This window comes from Silurus meridionalis, chromosome 3, assembly GCF_014805685.1.
Source record: "Silurus meridionalis isolate SWU-2019-XX chromosome 3, ASM1480568v1, whole genome shotgun sequence".
In the NCBI taxonomy this organism is placed as follows: domain Eukaryota; kingdom Metazoa; phylum Chordata; class Actinopteri; order Siluriformes; family Siluridae; genus Silurus; species Silurus meridionalis.
The window spans coordinates 26,450,652-26,475,721 of record NC_060886.1 but is presented as its reverse complement, the minus strand read 5'-3'; the positions used below and the strand labels follow the sequence as shown (position 1 = coordinate 26,475,721).

At 34.5% G+C, this 25,070-nt stretch overlaps 3 protein-coding genes across 8 annotated transcripts in view; 2 read left to right on the top strand and 1 right to left on the bottom strand.

Moving 5' to 3' along the window:
• The window catches only part of lrrfip1a (leucine rich repeat (in FLII) interacting protein 1a), a 57,763-nt gene extending 56,372 nt beyond the window's left edge, over window positions 1-1,391 (top strand). Inside the window, exon 25 of the mRNA XM_046844908.1 lies at window positions 13-1,391. Within this exon, the coding sequence (XP_046700864.1) occupies window positions 13-120 (108 nt within the window). The 3' untranslated portion in view covers window positions 121-1,391. The remainder of the gene's footprint in view (window positions 1-12) is intronic.
• Window positions 1,392-4,781: 3,390 nt separating this feature from the next.
• On the top strand, window positions 4,782-17,798 carry plbd2 (phospholipase B domain containing 2). Its single transcript, XM_046845832.1, has 12 exons — window positions 4,782-4,999; window positions 6,098-6,191; window positions 10,329-10,481; window positions 11,304-11,404; window positions 12,157-12,371; window positions 12,455-12,549; window positions 12,937-13,097; window positions 13,253-13,348; window positions 13,960-14,031; window positions 15,593-15,745; window positions 16,450-16,612; window positions 16,962-17,798. The coding sequence occupies exons 1-12, from the start codon at window positions 4,830-4,832 to the stop codon at window positions 17,130-17,132; spliced, it is 1,644 nt and encodes a 547-aa protein (XP_046701788.1). The 5' UTR covers window positions 4,782-4,829; the 3' UTR covers window positions 17,133-17,798.
• Window positions 17,799-19,207: 1,409 nt separating this feature from the next.
• The window catches only part of LOC124383093 (F-box only protein 47-like), a 14,554-nt gene continuing 8,691 nt past the window's right edge, over window positions 19,208-25,070 (bottom strand). For all 6 annotated transcript variants that reach the window (XM_046845471.1, XM_046845472.1, XM_046845469.1 and 3 more), the window contains exons 6-11: window positions 24,756-24,864; window positions 22,171-22,344; window positions 20,964-21,116; window positions 20,728-20,870; window positions 19,952-20,111; window positions 19,208-19,737 (exon numbers count right to left, since the gene is read on the bottom strand). In XM_046845471.1, coding sequence (XP_046701427.1) covers window positions 19,628-19,737; window positions 19,952-20,111; window positions 20,728-20,870; window positions 20,964-21,116; window positions 22,171-22,344; window positions 24,756-24,864 — 849 coding nt within the window. In that variant the 3' untranslated portion in view covers window positions 19,208-19,627. The remainder of the gene's footprint in view (window positions 19,738-19,951; window positions 20,112-20,727; window positions 20,871-20,963; window positions 21,117-22,170; window positions 22,345-24,755; window positions 24,865-25,070) is intronic.

Sequence of the window (25,070 nt, the reverse complement as noted above, 5' to 3'; positions counted from 1 at the left end):
TTTTATTTGCAGCTCCGATCTGCATTAGACAAGATTGAGGAGTTGGAATCGAATAACAGTCACCTGAACAAACGGCTGGAGAAGATGAAAACATATCGAGGCATGGCAGCATCACCCTAGTAGCCTTAAATTAAACCCACTCATAGTTCAACCTTCACTGTTTTATTCACCGACTGCTCTGAAGCATGTTGTCACGTCTCTGTACAGGTTCTTTCGATTTTAAGTTCAATATACAAAAGACACAATAATATGATATTTTTTATTTATTTTTGTTTAATGTTGTAATAAGGAAATATCCAAGGTTTACATAGGAAGTGTGGGAAAACCTTAGTGAAGCTCTTAATATGCAGTGATCAGAAGGTGCAAAAAGATTTTCTTTGTGTGTGTTGTAACATTTGGTGGCAGTTTAAAGAAGTTTGGGGAAAATATGGTAAATGACACGGCTTTGGTGAAACTCTAGTGGCTGATTTTTTATTTTGTGTAGTACTGACAGGTTTGATGTTTTAAACAGCCACAAGCTGCCGAAACAACTTCGGTAAACATCCTTGGCAAGATGTTTGCAAGTGTTTGGAACTATACAGGAGTAATGAACAACATTTTTCTTAAAGATATTCCAGTTTAGTTCCATTATGTTTAATTATTTAATAGTTGTGGTGGGGAGAGTTCAGTCTAACATTCCAAAATCTCCTATAGTTGTGTTGAGATGAACAGGAGAGAGTAAAAGCCAACTCTCACCAGAATAGAAATACGTCATCATAGAAGAAAGCTAATCATTCAGACAAATAGACTGAGCCTTAAGCCTTTGTCAAAACACATGCCTGTCATTAAACTGCATCTGAAGTTAAAGCATTTTCACACTTTTTAGGTATGCTTAGGTTTAGTCTTGAGCTACTGGTTAAAGTCACTCCAGAATCATACTGATCTGCACATTCTATAATAACAGCCAAAGCAATTAAGAGATCCCTTAAAAAATGTACATGATACAATGATGTTTACTACTTAAACAAAGATTCAGTAAAATGTATTTCCCCGAAACAAGGTTGGGAAGAAACAAAATACTTGTTTGAATGTTTTCAGATTATGAAGCAATCAATTTCCTTAAAGAGAACCAAATCGGTATTTTTAAGTTTAAAATCAATTGAAATGGAAATGTATGGAATGTATATTGTGCAATAAAATGTTCAGTAATGAACAAAATAAAAAATACTTTTTTCCCCACATTATTTTTTACATATCTGTTTTTGCACTCATCTAAAAAAAAAAAAAAAAACAGAAGCCAAAAACCCATAAACACAAGAAATTGTCAACAAGCGTAATGTAAACGGAGAATGTTGTCATGCTAAGTACAGTACATTGCATTATTTTTTAAATAAAATATTTTTGCCTTAAAATGTACGTGTGTAATGTATTTTTTGTCCCTTTATCAGTCAATTATGATTATGACTTTTTATTATATAATTTTGCAGAAATGTAACATTTATTTACTTATTGATTCAAAGATTTGATTCTATCCCAAACTGTCTAATTGTAATCTTGTAGTGAAATTGTGGGTTAAAATTTTAGAAAGTGAACTGCATTATTTGATAAGTACTAAATAATAAGATTTAAGGACCACCAACATTTACTGTATTGTTTTAATTATAATTGCACCAGTTATTTTTTTTTCTAGATATTTCTATTTATAAAATTGGTGTCAAGTAGTCATTTGTATCAGAAGCACAGTGTTTATTAAGAACATTAAATTATATGGTCTACAAACTAACTGACAAGTAATTGATTACTGTGTAGAAGTAAAATATGGCTTTAAGTTGCAATTTGACATCATCTGCCTGCTCCAGTTAGAGGTCGCCACAGTGGATCATCCGTTTCCATATCCTGTCCTCTACATCTGCCTCTTTCAAACCAACTACCTGCATGTCTTCCCTCACCACATCCATAAACCTCCTCCTTGGACTTCCTCTTTTCCTCCTACCTGGTGGCTCCATTCTCAGCATTCTCCTACCAATGTACCCCATGTCCCTCCTCTGCACATGTCCAAACCATCTCAATCTTGCCTCCCTCACCTTGTCACCAAAATGTTCTACTCTAACATGTGCTGTCCCTCTAATAAACTCATTTCTAATCCTGTCCATCCTCGTCACTCCCAACAAAACCTCAACATCTTCAGCTCTGCTACCTCCAGCTCCACCTCCTGCCTTTTACTCAATGCCACTGTCTCTAAACCATACAACATCGCAGGTCTCACCACAGTCCTATAAACTTTCCCTTTCACTCTCTCAGATACTCTTCTATCACAAATCACTCCTGTTATCACTCTTCTCCACCCACTCCACCCTGCCTGCACTCTTTTCTTCACTTCTCTAACACACTCTCCATTACTATGCACTGTTGTTCCCAGGTACCTGAACTCCTCCACCTTCACCACCTCTTCTCCCTGCAACTGCACCACTCCACTGCCCTCTCTCTCATTCACACACATGTATTCTGTCTTACTCCTACTGACTTTCATAAGTTGCAATTCGACATAAAAGCTGAAAATAATCACAAATCCAATGGCCTTTTTTATGGATTCTTTTTGACACTAATCAAAAAGCCTAATAATCATTTATAATAATGACTATTATTAAGTACTCCTTTTAGATTACAAAATTGTTGATGTAAATCGTTCTTTTTCCAAGGTTTGGTGTTCTGCAATGAACTGTCTTAGGCCAGATCTTCAGAGCTTTCTCTTACAAAGCCTCACAGTAATGAAACAGTCTTCCAATTGGTGTTTGGGACTCAAACACTGTCCCAGTGTTAGCACATTCATTTAGTCTAGCTTTTTTGTCTGTAGGTCTTTATTAGGTCTTAAATCTTTTCTCTATGGAGCCCCAACTTACACCATGATCACACTGTAGAGTGTCCTTAAACAGTTAAACTAAGAATGCTGACCAACCTTTATTCCTGTTACCTCTCTCTCTCTCTCTCTCTCTCTCTCGCTCTCGTAAACATGCTCCTGATTGACCAGTGTTCTTGTTCTCTGCCTCCCTCATCACTCCTGCAGTAGTTTCTCAATCATCCAGCACCTCTTCACCACCACCGAGCCCCTGTGCCCTTCCACATTCCTCTACTTAAGACCATACCTACCCGTAACCTCCTCATCACCTCTGTTCCCTTCACCTACATGCCCATTAAAGTCTGCACCAATCACCAATCGGTCATTTCTAGGTACACCATCCACCACTTCATCTAATTCACTCCAGAATTTTTTCTTTTCCTCCATCTTACAACAATCTTGTGGAGCATAAGCACTGATGACATTTATCATCATCTCTTCAACTTCCAGCTTCATGTTCATCACCCTATCAGAAACTCTCTTCACCTCCACTACACTCTTACTGTACTCTTCCTTCAGAATCACCCTACACCATTTCTCTTCCCATCCACACCGTGATAAAACAGTTTAAACCCACCTCCAATGTTCCTGGCCTTACTCCCTTTCACCTTGGTCTCCAGAACACACAACATATCTACCTTTCTCCTCTCCATCATATCAGCTACCTCTCTCCCTTTACCAGTCATAGTACCCACATTTAAAGTACCAACCCGAACCTCTACTCTCCTACACTGCTCCTTTCCCTGCCGTCTCTGTAGACGTCTTCCTCCTCTCCTTCTCCTCCTTCGGCCAACAGTAGCCCAATTTCCACCGGTACCCTGTCGGCTAACGATACCTGTGGTGGTCGTTGTTAACCCGGGCCTCGACCCATCCGGTATGAATTTCTTAATCGCGGGTGCATATTTGATTTGGCACATGTTTTACGCTGGATGCTCTTCCTAACGCAACCCTCCCCATTTACCCGGGCTTGGGACCGGCACTAAGAGTGCACTGGCTTGTGCCCCCCTAATGGCTGGTTTGTAAGGAGGCCTGGAGTACAGCTCTTAATTTTAATGTGTATTTGGTTATATTGTTGAGGCAGCGTTATAGCAGCAGCATCGAGATCCATAACCATTTGTGCTTCCGGCGCACGTCCACGTGAAATCTGTCACAAATGGTTATGGTTATTATCCATAATCCATTATCCTGTAGAATATGCTCTTATGCCGAATACACAAGAGGATTCTTGTGATCACGAGGAAACAATGTTTATGTCCAGATCATAAAAAAATCAAATCGTGATGACGAGAAAACAGCTTTTGTTATGTCGAGATCATGTGAAAATTAGTGATAACTAGAACACCAAAAAGAAAAACATATAACGCAAGGCCTCTTAGGACTTCCGCAATTACCTTCATTTTATAACGTTTGTCTTGGGTGCGTTTTTTCATGGAGCTGCGCCACCTAGTGTCTTATTTATAAACTATGGTTCATGAACCTGAGGCTTTAACCAATCAGACTGCGATTCAGCCACTTTAACGCCCCTTAGAAGGCGTCTGAACACGTCGGCAGCTGATTGGATGATCACAGAGCCTCAGTCAAAGCCAGCAAACCGCATCTGTAGCAAAACCTACAAGCTCAAATATATTCGTGTAGATTTAATAGCTGTTTTTAATTCCAAAATAACAGAGAGGAGAAGAAGCTGATTTGGTCGTAGTTACACCTATAGGTATATATAAAGACAGACTTTTCAAGAAAATCTGGACATTGTGATGAAATGTCGATGAAAACAGCTGTTAAGTTATTTTTTTCGTTAAGCATTATATTATCGATGTTTTTTAATGAGCTGATCTTTACTCAGTGAAGCTGTGAAGAAGGCGAATTGGGACACATCCCACGGGGGTCACGTGACTGCTACTGGAGACTAAAATCACATGATTATCAGTCTTTTTTTCTGGTTGTCGCGCTGAACGCCATGTTTCTCTTTCTCTTGTATGTTTTGTGTGTGTGTGAGATCTCGCATGCACACACACACTTGCGCTCTGCAGTGTTTAACCAGAAGACAGGACAAGTGCAGTTAAAGGAGGGCTTCCAAACAGATCCTGTCGCATTCGTTAACTTCACTGATGACATTGTAAACACAGGGTAGGACTGAGGGATCATCTCCCATTCATCTGCTCTCTTTTGCTTTGCTTACATTTTTTTGCCTTGACTTCAACTACACATAATCTTTTATATTAATCTGTGATCTCTGATCAGATTTCTACCTTTCCTTTCCTTTCCTTACATCATTAGCAGGTCCTCCACAGTTATTACACGCTAAAGTTATAGGTAACATGCCATCGTTACTTTGAGAAACAAGATCAGTATAACCAAAACAACTAACGTGAAAAGTTTAATTCATAGTTTAAGAGGAATTTAAAGAAAATGATTTCTCCTCTGGGTGGCGCTGTATAGACAGACTACAATCATTTACTCTTCCACATCTGTAGTCCGAGTGTACAGCAACGTGCAGTGCTTTAGAGCGACTCAAAAAAACAAGATTTTAGATCATCAGCTACAGTCTAGTAATCTTTTGCTCACAACGCAGTATTCAAAAGAATGCACAATTAAATCATGTAGCAATTTGCACCCTACGTTCTTCTTAGACCTTTCAAGAATTTGCTCATTATCAAAATGCATTGTTGTAATGATTATTTGAAGTTGTTCAGTTGCAGAACACTTTCACACTGTTGGGATACATGATCAACAGGTTCACAAACCTAAAAAAAAATCACTTTCAGATCCACTATTCTGAAAGCTGACTACATACGTACTACTAATTTCCCAATAAAGCACCATATTGTAGACCTTAATTTAACAACTTTTTCAAGTAGCTATTTCTGTCTAAAGAGCTTAAATACTTATGGAGAATAAGAAAGGACTTAACTTTCTCTTAGCCTTTGTGAAAATTTCTAATTCATAAATATATTCAAGATTGTATATTTGTGCTTTATTTCTATTGGTTGATTGGTCCTTCAGTCATTGTAATGATTCATAATCACACTGTTTTTACCCAGAAGAGGATGTGTCTATTTAAATCTAGTCTTTCCTCTCTCATGGAAGCTTTTTCCTGCCATTGTTGCCAAAAATATGCATCTTTATTAGTCACATGTTTGTGACTATTATAATTTGTAGATATCAGAGGTACAAATAAATGTATCATTTTAAATAGGACCAAAAATGTTTTGTTTTTTTTACCAGGTGGTCATATCTGGAAGTCAAAACAAATGGCAAGTACAACGACACACTGCAGGCTTATGCTGCTGGTATTGTGGAGGGTGCAGTCACGTCACAGGTATTTAATACTGACCTTTTATCATCACATCTTCTCATCTGATACACTGATAAACAGGTTTGGACCATGACCAGCACAATTTAGTGATAAGCAGAAGATTAAGATTCATTTTATTTACACTTAACAACAATAGCAGTGTCAAAAACTGTGAAACCTGAGTGTAGATTTTAATCCCTGATGAGCAAGCCAAAGATTACTATGGTGTTTTAGTGGGATGTGAAAAAAAACCCTAAGATTCTGAGAATAAAATCGTAGCACTACGAGAATGAAGTCAAACTACAAGAATAAAGTTGTAGCAGCACCAGCTGAAGTACTGGAGCGCAGATTTATATTCCTCTTAAATAACACCTCATCTTCATATAAAATATTTTTGTGTTACAACAGCAAAGAAAAGAAATGTGCAAATGTCTAAAAAATAGAGACATAATACAAGTATATCACGGTGTATAAATACATAAGAAAAAAAACCCAGAATAAAGTAGTTACACTTTCAAACATATCGCACATCAATAATATTGCACGGTTTCAATTGGTGTTATTGCACAGTTTTGCACAAAACGTTATTATTGTTATTATCGCACAGTTAAAAACACAAAAATAGTGTGTATTATGGTGACTGGTTCACTGGGAGCAGCTCTGATTGTACAGTTGAATAGCATCAGGGAGAAAAGACCTTCTGTATTGTACCTTCAGACACTTAGGATGTAACAGTCTGTTACTGAAAGAGCTGCTCATAGACTAAATGGTTTCATACAGGGGGTGAGAGGCGTTCTCCAGCAATGATGATAGTTTAGCCACCATCCTCCTTTCTCCCACCTTCTGTACAGTGTCCAGGGGAATCCCTAGGACTGAGCTGGCCTTCCTGATCAGCTTGTCTAGTCTCTACCTGTCTGCAGTAGAGATTCTGATGCACCAGCAGATCACACCATAGAAGATGGCTGAGGCCACCACAGAGTCAAAAAAAGGTCTTCTAGCTCTCCCTGCACTCCTGAAGACCTTAGTCTCCTCAGCAGAAAGAGTCTGCTCTGTTCTTTTTTATAAATTGCTTCAATATAATCTGTCCAGTCCATTTTGCTGTTCAGATGAGTCCACTCTCACAATGTCCCTTCCCTGAATGTTCACTGGTGATAATGAAGTTTCATCCACCACCAGTTCTTTGGTCTTCCATGCGTTTATCTGGAGGCAGCTCTGTTTGCACCAGTCCACAAAGTTCTATATAAGTCCTCTGTACTCCCTGTCATCATCTGTGATCAGGCCGAAAATGGCAGAGTCATCAGAGAACTTCTGCCGGTGACAGGTTGCTGAGCTGAACATGAAGTCTGCAGTGTAGACGGTAAAGAGGAATGAAGCCAGGACCATTCCCTGCGGGGCTCTAGTGTTGCAGACAACCATGTCAGAGTCATAGTCACAAGTCCTCACATACTGTGGTCAGTTTGTGAGGTAATCATGTATCCAGATAGACAGATGATAGTCCACTCCCATGTACACCAGCTTATCCCCCAAGAGCGCAGATTGGATAGTGTTAAAAGCACTAGAAAAGTAAAAAAAAATGACACGACTCTCACTGTGCTCCCAGCCTTTTGGGTGGAACCATGCAGGATGTCTTCCACAGCACTTCACAGCACTTTCCCTAGCTTCAGGCTCAGTCCCGTTCCACCACATCCCAAAGGTGCTCTATTGGATTGAGATTGACTGTGGAGGCCATTTGAGTACAGTGAACTTATTGTCATGTTCAAGAAACCAGTTTGAGATGATTCGTGCTTTATGACATGGTGCGTTATCCTGCTGGAAGTAGCCATCAGAAGATGGGTACACTGTGGTCATAAAGGGATGGACATGGTCAGCAACAACACTCAGGTAGGCTGTGGCATTGACACGATGCTCAGTTGCTACTAATGGTCCCAAAGTGTGGCAAGAAAATATCCCCCACACCATTACACCACCACCACCAGCCTGAACCGTTGATACAAGGCAGGATGGACCATGCTTTCATGTTGTTGACGCCAAATTCTGACCCTACCATCCGAATGTCGCAGCAGAAATCGAGACTCATCAGACCAGGCAACGTTTTTCCTGTTCTTAGCTGTCAGGAGTGGCACACCGGTGTGGTCTTCTGCTGCTGTAGCCCATCCGCCTCAAGGTTCGACGTGTTGTGCGTTCAGAGATGCTCTTCTGCATACCTCGGTTGTAACGAGTGGTTATTTGAGTTACTGCTCGAACCAGTCTGGCCATTCTCCTCTGACCTCTGGCATCAACAAGGCATTTGCGCCCACAGAACTGCTGCTTACTGGATATTTTCTCTTTTTCGGACCATTCTCTGTAAACCCTAGAGATGGTTGTGCGTGAAAATCCCAGTAGATCAGCAGTTTCTGAAATACTCAGACCAGCCCGTCTGGCACCAACAACCATGCCACGTTCAAAGTCACTTAAATCACCTTTCTTCCCCATTCTGACGCTCGGTTTGAACTGCAGCAGATCGTCTTTAACATGTCTACATGCCTACATGCATTGAATGGCTGCCATGTGATTGGCTGATTAGAAATTTGCGTTAATGTGCAGTTGGACAGGTGTACCTAATAAAGTGGCCGGTGAGTGTGTGTGTGTATGTATGTATGTGTGTGTATATGTATGTATATATATATATATTATATGTATATATGTATATGTATATGTTTTATATGTGTATATAAAACATAAATAGGATGCAGATGTATCAATAGATATAATTAGAGTCAACCATTGGTTGCTATTTCAGTCTAAAAAAGAGGCAATTTCTGATTTCGATGGTTACCTCTGTGTTCTATTTGAAGAGGATATACTGTTTCTCAAGAGGAGGATACACTAGCAGATTCTGTGATCATCGTATTTTGACATTAGAGGGCGCTTTTGCTTAAATATGTAAATGAGTCCTTTTCTGTGAAGTTTAATTAGCGCATGGTTTCTCCACAGCACAACAGATTATTCTCCAAGCGCAAACATGGTAACATGCACCAGGCGCGTTTTCACACGAACGTTTAAAGAACGTTGATGATTGAATTTACGCTGTTTACGTACTTCTTTTTTACGTACTTATCTTTTCTGGGTCATCAATTTTAAGAAGCATTTGACCTCTAAAGTAAAAAAAAAATACGATGGTCAAAAAATCTGGTGTAACACCTGCGCACTAGTTGTTTAACCAATGGTGCTACGACTTTATTCTCGTAGTGATACAACTTTATTCTCATAATTTCGACTTTATTCTATGACGATTTTTGTAATATAATTTTTTTTTTTTTAGAAAATATCATTATTTAAGGCACTGATAAAGAATTTGTTACTGGTGGTCAGTGATTGCTGGAACTAATCGGCTCTCAGCAAAAATTCATAATGTTAGTTTTCCGGGTTGCGATAGACTGTACAAGAGCGACCTCTAAAGGCGAATCAATGACACCACATGATGTTTTTTTTTTTATTATCCATTTTGGATGTAACTTTCAATTTCAATGTCTTTTATTTTCTTTAATATTTATTAATATAATTAATATATTCATATTTATTTTACCTAGCACATTGTCATGTTTCAGTACTGTTATTAATGTTTGTACCAAAGTTCAGTTCTATTTTACATGGAGTGTTTTTTTTTTTTTGTTGTTTTTTTTGTAATCCAGTATTTATAAAATTTTTTTTGGTTGATTTAATCAGTTATTGGTAAGGCCGATCCAAACTAGCTATCAGTCTCGGTAAAATCGGTTCGACCTCTAATATTTATAGTGACAAATTTCTGATTTATATTTGTAATTATTTATTTTAGTAACACTGCTCTGGGACAATGTACATTGTTAAAAACACGGGATGGGTTCCTCAAGGTGTCTTAGGAGTTTTTTTCTTTTCCTAATGCTATATTGTGAAATTCTATTGCTAAAAGATATAACATTTAAAAAGAAACTTCAATAAAATTAGCAGGCCATGTGTGTAGAGATCATTACAATAGTAGTCTGGTTAGTGGGCATGGATTTGAAATCCAACTTCTGTAGAATTATAAGAGAAAGTATTGATTAATTATTATCTAGCAGTTTTTTTTTTTTAACTCATTATTCTCTTGTGTGTGTGCGTGTGTGTGTGTGCGTGCGTGTGCATGCATGTGTGTGTAAACTTTAGCTCATCAATAAGCATTGGATGAACACACTGATGGGATATTGTGAGTCATTTGACTTGGGATACTGTCAACGGCTGAAAGAATACATTACCATTAACCTGCAGTGGGTAAACGAGCAAATCAAGAAAGCTCCAGAGTCACCTTTTTGGCATCAGGTATGTGTAGTTGTGGTGAATGAAAGTTTAGATTCTATTCAAAAGTTAATCCTTCCTTTAGGTTCTGGATTGTAAGACCCACATTTTTATTGTATTGTTTTTAATGATAATTGCAGGTGACAACAATGCTTGATCCATCTATCCATCCATCCATCCATCTATCTATCTATCTATCTATCTATCTATCTATCTATCTATCTATCTATCTATCTATCTATCTATCTATCTATCTATCTATCTATCTATCTCTGTGTGTGTATAAAATCTATATGTATGAAAAATATATATAATATAATACAACATTGTTTTGACAATAAAAACAGACATTTTGTTTAGTTGTAAAGTTAAACATCTAGAAAATATTAATTCATTTAATTTTGTATAATAATTAAATATGTATAAGTATACATACATTGATGATAAGCATTTAATCATAGTAAAGCCACAGTAAATTTGAAAACAGAAGTTAACTGTTATAGTAGACAAATGTTATAAAGAGAGAATGGGACGGAGAAACGCAGCAAATAACAAGTTTGTTTAAAAAAGGAAAAAAATATACATTGGTGTACAAATGCATAAGCAGCCCCACTAATCGATAACAGCATTAATTAACAACAAATTTCATAATCGATTATCTATTTTATCTATTAACTGTTGCAGCCCTATTTATTACTAATAGATTTCTCTAACTACAATTAAATCCAGATCAGCAACATGAATCTTGTTAATAGCTGTGAAGAAATCATGTTCGTTATCTCCATACATGAGGCACATTAATCTTGAGCTGAATTTAATGCATAAAGAATCTCTGGTTTCCTTCAGGTCCATTTGTCATTGCTGCAGCTGAAAGGATTGGAAGATGGATATAATGGACAGTATAGATTTCCAGATCCAGTGGTCAACCTGAACCCCTTTGGATTTCTGTGAGTGTGGTGTAAGCTTTCTCTTTTCTTCTGTGGGGGATCTGTGACACCACAATCTCAAAAGTGAACAAGCATTTTTCAGACTGTTAAACTGAATCTGAGTCTAAAACATGCTGGGAACTAGTAGCTCAGTGGTTAAGATGTTCACTTCTGATCAGAAGGTCATGACTTAAAATCCAAGCACCACAAAGTTGCCGCTGCTGGGAAGGACCCTTAACCCTAAACTGCTTAGTTGTAACCACTCTGGATAAGGGCATCTGCCAAAAGTCATAAATGTAAATATATAATTTGTTTGCTGTTCTGGTGCAGGTTGACACTTGACAACTTAAGTGTAGACAGTGTGTTGAATAGTAGTGCAGAATTAAACTTGTTTTATATACAATAATGCTACTTATAATAAGTTGTTCTAGAGTATAATATACATGCTCTCAAGTCTTTCTGCTTAACTCAGATAATCAGTATAGGAATTCTCACTTTGTTTTATGTGGTGCATTAATTATTATGTTTCAGTTTAGTCAAAGTGGTATATCAGAAATCTTTACAATATCAGTGACCATTATTAATTAAATGTCTTCCTGTTCATAATAATATAATAAGAGCTGTGCATATTAATATTACTTTTATAAAAAAACATTTCTAATTACTAACACCATTGTGTGGTCTAGTGAATAAATTGCAATAGTCCAATGCTTTTGTTCATAGATACCTGACTTTTGTAGCATTTTATTTAATTTTTTTAATTCATGCTCCAGACTTTTCCAGATGGGTGGAGACTTGGAGGATTTGGAGGCCGCACTGAACAAATCCAGTCAATCACGTACAGTTGGATCTGGTTCCTGCTCTGCTCTAATCAAACTCTTGCCTGGCAACAAGGACCTTCTTGTCTCACATGACACATGGAACAACTACCAGTCAATTCTTAGGATTATGAAGAAATATGTCTTTTCATTCCGTACATCTGTGAAAGGTGAATACACGTTATACTCTGCTAAACATTCTGTTACATACGGCTCAACGTTTTAAACACTACTTTCACCATTGTTTCTTCAGATCAGATGTTGATTCCAGGTAACACTCAGGCCTTCTCCTCTTACCCTGGCTCCATCTTTTCTGGAGATGATTTCTATATTCTTAGCAGTGGTCTGGTAAATGGCTGCTTGTTTTTCTACAAAAATAATGATGCAGATAAGAAAGGAAGCACAGTTTGGTTGGGAGTTTTGGATTTATATGTGAAGCTGTTCACACTTCTCCCTGTTGAGAATTTTGTTTTGATATTGTTCTTTAAGCTGTTACAGAAAAAACCCAATTGCTTAGAGTCATAATACTGTACTTGATAAACTCCAAAATCGTTTTCAGCTTCACTGGTGACATGGTCTTCCAAATTTGCTGCAGTGTCATAAATTACATGTGAAAGCTATACAGTAGAATCAGTGAAGTCTGGAAGTCATCAAAAGGTTACACAAAGTAATAAGTGTAACTAAATAAAAGAATATACGGTGTCTTATACACTGCAATGTCACCTCTCATTTCAGGTTACACTGGAAACCACAATTGGTAACAGTAACCCTGACTTGTGGAAGTTTGTAACACCTCAAGGCTCTGTCATGGAGTGGCTGAGAAACATTGTGGCAAACAGACTTGCTCGATCTGGGAAAGAGTGGGCCGACATTTTCAGTCAGTACAACAGTGGAACGTAAGGAGTAAACAAACAACAAGTTTTTCTGTCAAGAATGACTCTTTACATTAGCCTGTTTCTTTTACTAGTGAAATATTCCATGCCTAAAGAAAGAAAAGCATTGAAAGTAAACTTTTGCTCCAGTCGTTATTTTTTGCTTCTTTTTACTTCAGGTACAACAACCAGTGGATGATAGTTGACTATAAGAGTTTCACTCCAGGCAGACTCGAGCTGAAGGAAGGGGTGTTAACTGTGCTTGAGCAGATACCGTAATTGAAGTTTAATTTGTATTCATCTTTTTTTTACATTCATGGTACTTTTTTTTATGTTCAGTGCAGACAATTTAACTATGCTTGTTAATTCAAGTCAACACAATATTTTTGTAAACACACTGAATGAAAGTATGACTCATTTGTCTGGGGAAAAAAACGTATTCCATTTGTTTTCATTTTTAAAGCACGTAATGATTGTTACTCACCAAAAAACATCTAAAAGTAAAAAGTTATAAAAAACAAAACTTGTATATCTTTATCCTTGTTGTATAGAAACTCTAAAATTGTAAACATAATTTTAAACATGGGGAATATTACTAAGATAATTAGGTTTTAAAGCCTACAAAAAGTTAAATGGTTAACACAACACCTATTGGAACATTATTACAGTGTTGTAGGTTGTTATTGGGGTCAATCAGACATGTACACAAGTATAGTCATTTCCTAATTCACATTTTCCAGGTTCCAGGTCACTGAATCTGGATTCAGGGCTTCCATCTACCAGTAGACAAAAGCATTTTAAGAGTAATTCTCCAAAGCTTTTTGTTTATCCTGAGTTGAACAGTATTTACTTTATACCTACTATCTTTTTTTTTTTTTTTTTTTAGAGGTATGATCCGAACTGCTGATAAAACTGAAGAACTGTATAACACCAGCTATTGGGCCAGCTACAATATTCCGTAAGCACTAGATCTCAACACTATATTTCTGTAATTATCTGTAATCATTTCAATATATTTCATTCATTCATTTATTTATTTCAGTTTTATTTATTTATTTAATTTTCCTTCTGCTGTCTTTGGTGAAGAAGGTTTATAGCGGTTTAAAGGCTTAGATTTCTCTGGGCTCAGTCACCTTATATCACCTCCTCTTGGGAGACCCACAGACATCCCCAAGTCACTTGGTTTGGGCATAATATGCTGGTCAGCTCAACTGGCTCCTTAAGTGTTACTAACCTTCAATTATTACAGTTAAAAAAAGGACACCATCCCAATTTTCCAGTCCAAAATACACTGCCTTAGATTGGCAATATTAAAGAGACCTAAAAAAAATATATATTTTTAATTAAATCTAAGCATTATTTGGTTCCATTAACTGGTCTCCCCTCCTGATTTGTCGAATAGTTTGCTAAAACATCTTGAGGCTGCCTGAATGTTACCATGGCCTCCATCTTATAATCTTTTCCTAAAGTTCTTTATAACACTATTTCATGGAGGGTACATTTAGTGTGTTTTATACTTTTATTAGTAAACCTTTAGAATAACAGTTTGCCTAACCTCTATAACCTTTAAATTGTTTGCCAGTGTTTAGCAAGTAAAGAAGCGCTCTGATTTAGAGACTAATGCTATCTATATTACAGAGACATTAGAGCACAAGAAAAGTAAATTAAAGCAATCCTTAGTGTTTGGGCATTTAGATATAGACAAACAAACAAAAAAATAAATGGACACAATGTGTCTGTATTTAAATTTACATTTTCCAACGAACGCATTTTAAAATACACCTTGAATTTTGCTACAAATATCCCATGGTGTTATAATAAAAATGTGATCCTGACCCTAACCGCGAGTCTAAATTTATTTAGCGCAAATAACATTTTAATGATCATTTTGCTACGATTTCAGCTTGAGCATGTTGCACACATCAAATCCAATTTGGGTAACAGATTTTTATTTTACTTTTGCAAATTATAAAAAGTAAATATTAGTATGTATGTTACATATTAAAACTACTGTTGGTAGTTGCAACTACCGTTAAACCAAACTTTGCACATATAGTAATAGAAAATGTAAATAAAGAAATACATTTTGTATATTGCATTGCAGTTTTGAATATTGCATTTTAAATAGAATTTTGCTACCTATAAGCTACCTACAAACCTTTGAGAATCTTTACCCCCTTGGAGAATCCCTGGTTGTCTGCAGTGAGGAAAAGTGGGATCAAGAGATTGTCTGTTAAAATTCAGTTCAATTTAGTTTTATTTAGTTATATTTATTGTCCCAAAACAGCTTTACAGAAGTAAATAAATTGAGTATATATTTAGTCTCTATAGGTTTAACATTTTGCTCTTCCAGTAATTGTACTTTGTTTTCTCATGACAGTAAAATTTCCCTATTTTTTACTTCACAAAATAAGTAATGTAGTATGTGAATTTCATGTGTCCCTTATGTCAATCTCTTTCTAGATGTAGAGTCTGTGAAAATAAGACACAGTGTGCTTTAGTGTGCTATGTTGTTTTAGGTATTTTGATGAAGTGTTTAATGCAAGTGGAGGCCCAGATCTTGTGAAGAAGTATGGCTCATGGTTCTCCTTTAACGGCAATCCAAGAGCTCAGATATTCCAGCGCAACGAATCCCTTGTTACTGACATGGAATCCATGGTACACTTAATGAGGTATAAACATAATCATACATCAAATCATGTCTGATTTCATTAAATTAAAATACCCTTAACCTTCAACTTGTGCTTATACAGTGGTCCCCCGGTTATCGAACTTAATTTGTCCCTTAAAACCGTTCGAAATCTGAAATGTTCGAAAACCGGACCTAATTATCCCATAAGAAATAATGGAAAACCAATTAATCCGTTCCCGAACTCCACCAATACCCAATAATTAACCTTTTTTTCCTGTTTTTAGCTGTATTAATACTGTCAGGAATCCCCCTGCCACGCCCCCTTCAGTGGCTGTCATGCCTCGGCGCTTCAGGGAATGCCCTGTTACCTCGCTTGTGCGTGCCCCGCCCACATTGAGCTCATCACAATCGGACTTCCTCCGTAAAGCACCGTGGATATTATTTATGGACTGCCTTTTCCTGGGTATTTAGTGATGGCTCGGTAATAGTATAAATTAACAACTTTACAAGAGTAAGAAACAAAATGATTACTGTTCTTACCGCTAAATATCACTAATATTGTTCGATAACTGGAACTTTGTTCGTTCACCGGACCCAAATTTCGTTCGGAATACCGTTCGCTAACCGGAATGTTATTTTTATATATATATATATATATATATATATATATATATATATATATATATATATATATATATATATAATATCTATATCTATCTATCACATCTTTTATCTCTGTGTCAGGTACAACAACTTTAAGAACGATCCTTTGTCGAAGTGTGATGGCTGCAATCCAGCCCATAATGGCGAGAATGCAATCTCTGCACGGTCCGATCTGAACCCAGCCAATGGAACATACCCTTTTGGAGCTCTTAAACAGAGACCTCATGGTGGAACAGACATGAAGGCAAGAAATTATTTTCTGTGTTCTGTTAAAATGTAATTTTTAACAAATAAAAAGTAAATGATACGTATATTGGATGGATTTTAATGTAGAGAATTTTTGACATCCAGCGAACTCTAAAGGTTAATTAAAGTACTAAATGTTTTGGGCTTTTAAAATTCAGAATTGTGAGTTTATGTAAATTTTGTACACCTGATTATTTTTAGACTGCATCTGAGGGAAGTTCCTCAGTGTCCCTCAGTGTTTTATGAGAGCATTCACACTAACAATTATGTATGAATATGTATTCAAAAATCTGAATTCAGATTTGTCTTGATTTGATTTGTCGTTTGTTTTTTGTTTTTTTGGGCAGATGACATCCTATGGCTTATTTAGGCAGTACGAGCTGTTGGCTGTTAGTGGACCAACATGCAACCAGCTGCCTGCTTTCGAATGGAGTACATCTCCTTACAGCAGTTTGATGCACATAGGCCATCCAGACCGCTGGGATTTTCCTGTTGTACACGTCAGATGGTCTGAATAAGACATATTGTATGTATTAATGTCATAAGCCAACCTCTTTTCATATATCTCATTAGAAAAAGACAAAATACCTCTGGATGAGAAATGGCATGCAGTGATTTTTTTTTTTTTTACTTATAAAGTTAAAAAACATTGTGTACTTAAATCCTAATGCGCCAACTCTACATTCTTAGTTAAAAACATGCCTTTAGTAACTTGATTATTTTGACAATTCTTTATTCAGGTTGATTTAATGGAAAATTTTATTTGCACAATGTGATTTGTGGCGTGTTTAAAAAATAGGGTAATTATGTTTGAAATGTAAGTTAATTTTGAACAGACTGATTCTGAATAAACATAAAATCTATAAGTATCTATCCACTCTTTTTTTGGAAAAATTCAACTTTTGTCTTTAATATTATATTTTTAGACAAGCAGAGGTTTTATAAGATATTAGATGCTAAAGAACTAAATATGTGACGTTTCATGCTATTATACATCTACCGATTTTAAATACTTCTGTATCCCTCTCCTGAGTGATATGATCTTGTACACACTTTATTATATCTATAATTATAGATCATAAATCCCAGGATGTACCCATGGCTTAGAAGATCGATAGAAATAGATGATGCCAACTTTACTGTCCTTAACCATTGCTATCAAATAAAATCAATATCAAACTTTATCTGCTTTATCTTCAGGAACTTGGACAAACTCATATTCAGTTAGTACCAATGTACATTAAATCTTTAGAAAGTTTGAAGATGACTACAGCAGAGGGCACAGGTTATTTAGGGAATAATTATATCGAATAATTAATATTATATATTATATAATTATATATATATATATATATATATATATATATATATATATATATATATATAATGATTAAAGGGAATATATATTATTATATATATAATTATATCACACACCTCCCCAACACGGCCGGCTTTTAAATGGAGTACATCTTACAGCAGTTTGATGCACATAGGACACACAGACTGCTGGGATTTCCCTGTTGTACATGTCAGATGGTCTGAATAAAACATATTGTATGTTATGTCATAAGCCAACCTCTTCTCATTGTATTATCAGGTGGGAAAAGAACTGCTGCTTTCTCTTACAAAGCCCCTTGGTTATGCAACAGCCTTCTAATAGACACATTCTCATTGCTCACATCTATGTTTAAAACATTTTTTAGTCAAGCCTTTTGCCAGGGATCATGGATATACAGTGCCTTCAGAAAGTGTTCAGACCCCCTTCACTTTTTTTTATGTTGCATAAATGTTGAAAATTATATCTTTCTCATTATTCCACACTCAGTACCCAATAGCAACAAAGCAAAAACAGAATTCAAAAAAAGTCTGTAAATCTATTAAAAAAACAGACATATGTACATAGTTATATTTCAGTGTTTTTTCCTTATTGATATCAAGCTGCAACATAATTACAAAACAATGAAGAAGGTCTGAATATTTTCTGAATGTACTGTATAAAGCACTATATTGGGAGCAGCAGTAACAAAATAACCAATTTGTATATAACATACTAGCTTCTTGTAAATGTGTTAGTATAGTACTAGTAAGAACTATTTTGCAGGAGTATGCTCCTGACTGCAACAGAGAGAATTGTTGGGATGTCTGAGGTCAGTTATTATATAGATATATATAGATTACAGATCATACCACCTAATGCAGGTTTCAAAGAAGCAGGTTTCTTATCCTGCTTGAAGATGTTTCAATCTAGGAACTAGTTTTCAGTTGGGATGTTCTTGATGGGTCCCAAGCATGCTGTTATCTCAAAAGCCAATAATGTGGCTTCAGTTCAAGCACATACCTAATACCAGAACAAGCTAAATATTTTATCTCAATCATTTTCACTTTGTTGTTGGTAATAGATAGACAGTTTTCAGTATTTCAGAATTCCATTCCATCCTTCAAATCTTCACACAGGGATGTTTTCCACCGTGTAGAACATTATCAGAATAAATGAAACACACTCATTTATTTACAAAAAAATCATTTATAAAAGCATATATAAAGTATTTTAATAAACATTTTATAAGCTCATACTTAATATAAAATATATTTAAGATCATACTACACATTTCATAGAAATGTACTTTTTGCTGTGTATCAGCTTAGGAAAACACATGCATATTTGTTTGTTATTACACCAAACTAAAGAACACATTTTTTAACTAGAAAACATTTAACAAATTTTTGCAAATGTACTCTTGCCAATTTAACCACAGAATATATTCCAGTTTAGCTTTTCAAATTAAACATGTTTAGTAGCATCCTCAAAACAATGCGTAAAGTACAGAACCAACGTGTTTAAAGCACAGATACAGACACAGATGAATTTTAAAACATGTATACTTGGAACTAAATTATTTTAACAATGTAAAAATGTGCCTTAAGTTTAATAGCACAGTGTCAGAAATGCAAGGTATCGAGGTATGACTATTAAACCAAGCTGGTACATTTTGTAGTGAGTTTTGGTATGGACTTACTCTTTCTTGAGGAATACACAAAAAATATCTGTGTGAAAATTAGCATTTGCAATCAAAAGGCTGTTCAGACTTCTTAATGCAGTGTCCAGTTCTCCATTCTGATGTCCTGTGTGAACAAAAATGAACACATAATTCCTAATATTTCAGTGAAATTGATGATGTGGACAAATAGTGCTTAAAGTTAGTCATGAATTTACAAAAGCCAAACAAGTAAAAAATATTAAAGGTAATTTTAACTTTAACTCAATCCAGGTATTGATTTGTTTATACATTTTTTCAAATATCATGGATTAAATTGAAGCCCTGCATTCTGTTCTCACCTGCCAATACTTGTTCAACAAGTTCCATAGCGACTTCAGAAAACATATTTTCCATTCTCTCAATGAAGGACCGCTTCTCCAAGGGCAGTGTGAAAACCTGACACACCTGTTGGATCATCGTAACTACCCAGTTCATGCAGTACCCATCCTTCTCACTCACCTGGTAGTGGCAATGAAAGGTTTTGTATTGAATTAAATTGTATTTAGATATTTCTGCACATTTTGTTTTCACTGTTAACTGAATTTTAAACATATGAACCAACATACATTTAAATAATTATAAAGAATATTAAAAACAGAAAGATAGGGCTGAACACAACACTGTGATGGTGTTCAGTAAAAGAGTGTAAGTTGCCAAGTCTGCATTCTGTTTGTAAGGAAGGCCAGGGTCTGATTTCAGAAGGAGTGAGAAAGCCAGTGAGTTTATAAATCAGTCTGGATGAAATCAATGAATAAATATGTCAATATATTAGGTAAAAGCTGCTCATATAAAGGAGGGTCAGGGCATAATAGAATGCCATGACAAACTCTGTTGGTCAAAAAACAAACAAAAGGGCTTGAGGGCAGCAGCATTTCAGATGGGAAAGAATACCCCATCCCTATACATACAAAGTCATTGAGGTTTTGTGCAGTCCTTGAGCACTTAGCCACCAGTGCCATCAGATTACATTACATGATCCATCCATTACATGCATGCACATATAATTGCAGTCAGTATGTTTTATTTTTGTATTTCAAAGAAAAAGCATCATAGCTTTAAAATATTTCCTTCTTACCAGAATAAGAAAAATCAGTATTCGAGAGATCTCAAAGAGCCTGCCATTGAGGGCCTTGCTAGCTAGCACATTGTAGCAGATATTGTTCCCACACAGGATGAGCAGACGTGCTACGTTCTCCATATGCCATGGCTGTGGCATGACTAGCAAATATATATAAACCAGATAATCAAATATTATCCAAATTCATGTTAAAAAAAAATACAATTCTATGCTACAAGATTATAATTTAATACCAATGATCTCATTTATGATGGCAAGAATCGTGTCAGTGCTCCAGTTTTTATTTCCATCTGTGTTTCCATAAAGAAGAAGAATTGCTTTGGCCAAATCCCACAGAGCATCATGCACTACTGCACCATCCCACACATCCTGCCAGCCTAGCTTCCCTGAAGAAGACAAAGCAGTAAACTAAAACAATGCACATTGCAAATTTAGCAGATTATATTTTGTGTGCAAATCTAATGTCAAACTGAAATTATTGTTAATAAAACAGCATTTTTCCAATTTAAACGGTTTTCAGCACAATTTCTATAACACTCAACAAAACTAAACAGCTCATCAGAAACAAACCTGCCTGATTTTTAAACTGTAAAGTAAATCTTGCATGCTGCTTGTGTGTATCCACTGTATGAGCAGCCAACTCAGCCATTCTCTCTCTGGTGATGCAGTTATTGGAAGCATAAAGAATGGTCAGGATGCTCTATCAACTCTATCAACACTTTTCTGTTACAGATTAATCAAATTCATGGCATTAGCAACCAGACTACATGTTTCTATAATTTTGGGCCCTTATTGCAGGATGATGGCAGTGGCAGTTCAGGGAACAATTCTTAACAATGAAATCCTTCAAGTACATAGAACAACTGAAAATATATTTTGCTATCTTCTCAGATGTACATGGTGCACCGCTCAGGTGTGTTTTACCAGTGCTGCTGGATAGTCCCCATTTACACCCAAAGTACATGTGGTTGCCATTCAGGCCCAAGAAATGATAATTCAGTGATCACAGTTTAACTTGGAAAGTCTATGTAAATATAAGTCATACATGTAAATGTGGGAATACCCCTTTATATTGAAGTCTCTTTCAACATAGGTTTTTGTCATCTTTTTATATAAAACTGAAATGATGATCTGAAATGAGCATAATTAATACATGGAATCCAGAGTGTTGTTCTTTCTTCTGATAATAACTAATCTAAAGACACATTAATTGTGGATATGACGCTTGATGCAATCTATTGTTAATTCTTAAAGAAACCTGTCATAAAATAGTCTAGCATGAGCAGAGTGTGTCACTCACAAATACAAAATAGTGCACTACTGACATCCAGGATATTATCTGCTGTGTATTACAGCAATGTTCCAGAGGAAGCAAGAAACTGCACATTGTGCATATTTAAATTATGACACAATAAAAAACATGAAATGTTGAAATGTTACCATCGGACTGCAGCGGGCCAAAGAGGATAAAGAGTAGACGAGCTTGGTTGATGATTGGCCAAGGTCTAAGGATGCATGTAAGCCAGAAATAAGCATCCCTTCTATTTTTCCATTGTTCAAACATAACACCTCTGCAGAAAAAACGTATCTCTTGCTCTAACCAGTGGCATGCACCTGCCAAAAAAATATTTATTATAATAAAAGGCTGTCCTCTAAAAATACAAATAAAACAATAAGTATAGAACAGATACATCAATATCAAGTTACCTTATTTATTCTAGAATCTCAGTACATTCACATACAGTGGGGGAAATAATAATATGATAAAATGCTGAGTTTGTAAATTTACCTATTTACAAACAAATGAACAGTCTAGAATTTTTATAATAGGTTTATTATAACAGAAAAATCGAAAACGGAAGAAGAAATACAAGATAAGTCAATTACCCTCACTCTGGAGCTCCATGCAAAATCTCACCCCATGGGGTGAGGTTGATTCTGAGAAAGGTGAGGGATCAGCCTAGGATTACACAGGAGGGGCTTGTTAATGATCAAGGGAGCCTGGACCACAACCATTGGTAACACACCGCGGTCTCTCTGCTCAAGATTGAACATTAACAGACCCGTCTGAAGTTTGTCAACGAACACCTGAATGATTCAGAGAAGGCTTGGGAGGATGTGATGTGGTCAGATGTTACCAAAATTGAGCTCTTTTGCATCAACTCGACTCGCCATTTTTGGAGCAGAGAAATGCTGAATATGACCCCAAGAACACCATCTCCAGTGTCACACATGGAGGAGGACACATTCTGCTTCAGGGCTGTTTCTCTGCTAAAAGTACAGGAGGACTTTACCACTTCACCACATGAACAGGGTCATGCACTGTAGAATCTTGGGTGAGAACCTCCTGGCCTCAGCCGAAACACTGTAGATGGGTCGTGGATGGTCTTGCAGCATGACAATGACCAAAAACAAAAGGCCCTGATGTCCTTTGACAGCTCTTTGGGCTTTTCCATGGTGGTGGAGAGGTTTGAATGGAAGAGGTTGAATCTGTGATGGGTGTCTTTTATACACATAATGAGTTTATATTAGGAGCACTTTCCTAAAGGGACACCACTAATTTGGGACTGTGGGGGTTGGAATTCTTGCTAATTTGGTACGGGATCAAATACTTATTTCACTCGATCAAAAAACTAGATCTTTATTTTTTTTTTTCTGTGTCTCTCTGTTAAAAAAACTACCATAAAAATTCTAGACTATTATATATATATATATATATATATATATATATATATATATATATATATATATATATATATATATATATATATATATATATATATATATATATATATATATATATATATATATATATATATATATATATATATATATATATATATATATATATATATATATATATATATATATATATATATATATATATATATATATATATATATATATATATATATATATATATATATATATATATATATATATATATATATATATATATATATATATATATATATATATATATATATATATATATATATATATATATATATATATATATATATATATATATATATATATATATATATATATATATATATATATATATATATATATATATATATATATATATATATATATATATATATATATATATATATATATATATATATATATATATATATATATATATATATATATATATATATATATATATATATATATATATATATATATATATATATATATATATATATATATATATATATATATATATATATATATATATATATATATATATATATATATATATATATATATATATATATATATATATATATATATATATATATATATATATATATATATATATATATATATATATATATATATATATATATATATATATATATATATATATATATATATATATATATATATATATATATATATATATATATATATATATATATATATATATATATATATATATATATATATATATATATATATATATATATATATATATATATATATATATATATATATATATATATATATATATATATATATATATATATATATATATATATATATATATATATATATATATATATATATATATATATATATATATATATATATATATATATATATATATATATATATATATATATATATATATATATATATATATATATATATATATATATATATATATATATATATATATATATATATATATATATATATATATATATATATATATATATATATATATATATATATATATATATATATATATATATATATATATATATATATATATATATATATATATATATATATATATATATATATATATATATATATATTCATTTCTTTGTAAGGGCGTAATCTCACAAAATCGGGGGATCAAATAATTACTTCCCCCACTGTACGTTCAATTCAATTCAATTCTTTTTTTTTTTTGTATAGCACTTTTAACAATGAATTTGGTGATAAAAATGTATAAGATGTTCTTTATAAGTGTACGTTTGTCCCTGTACATCAGCACAATAACATACCTGGGTTGCTTGTAACAGCACCCTCTATTTTCCACTGAAGATGTGCAGTTTTGGACAAAAAGTTAAATACACGGTGGCATTCCAGCTCATCCCAACCAGCTATCAGTGTCTATAAGGAGTACAAAAAGATGTAAAACAAAAAATGAGATGAAATATTGTCAAAAAAATAAAAAATAAAATTCTCTTCCCTGATGCAAAACATTTATTTATAATAATAACCTGTAAACACTGCACTAATAAACTGTTCTTATAAAAACAATGTATATGCTGCCTTTAATTGAATGTTTTACTTGGAATTTACTTTACCTACACTGT

Coding starts and splice junctions, on each gene's coding strand:
- plbd2 (XM_046845832.1), top strand. CDS start 4,830: ATGTTTCTCTTTCTCTTGTATGTTTTGTGTGTGTGTGAGATCTCGCAT. Junction 5,000..6,097: donor GATGACATTGTAAACACAGG/GTAGGACTGAGG, acceptor TTTTTTTACCAG/GTGGTCATATCTGGAAGTCA. Junction 16,613..16,961: donor ATGGTGGAACAGACATGAAG/GCAAGAAATTAT, acceptor TTTTTTGGGCAG/ATGACATCCTATGGCTTATT.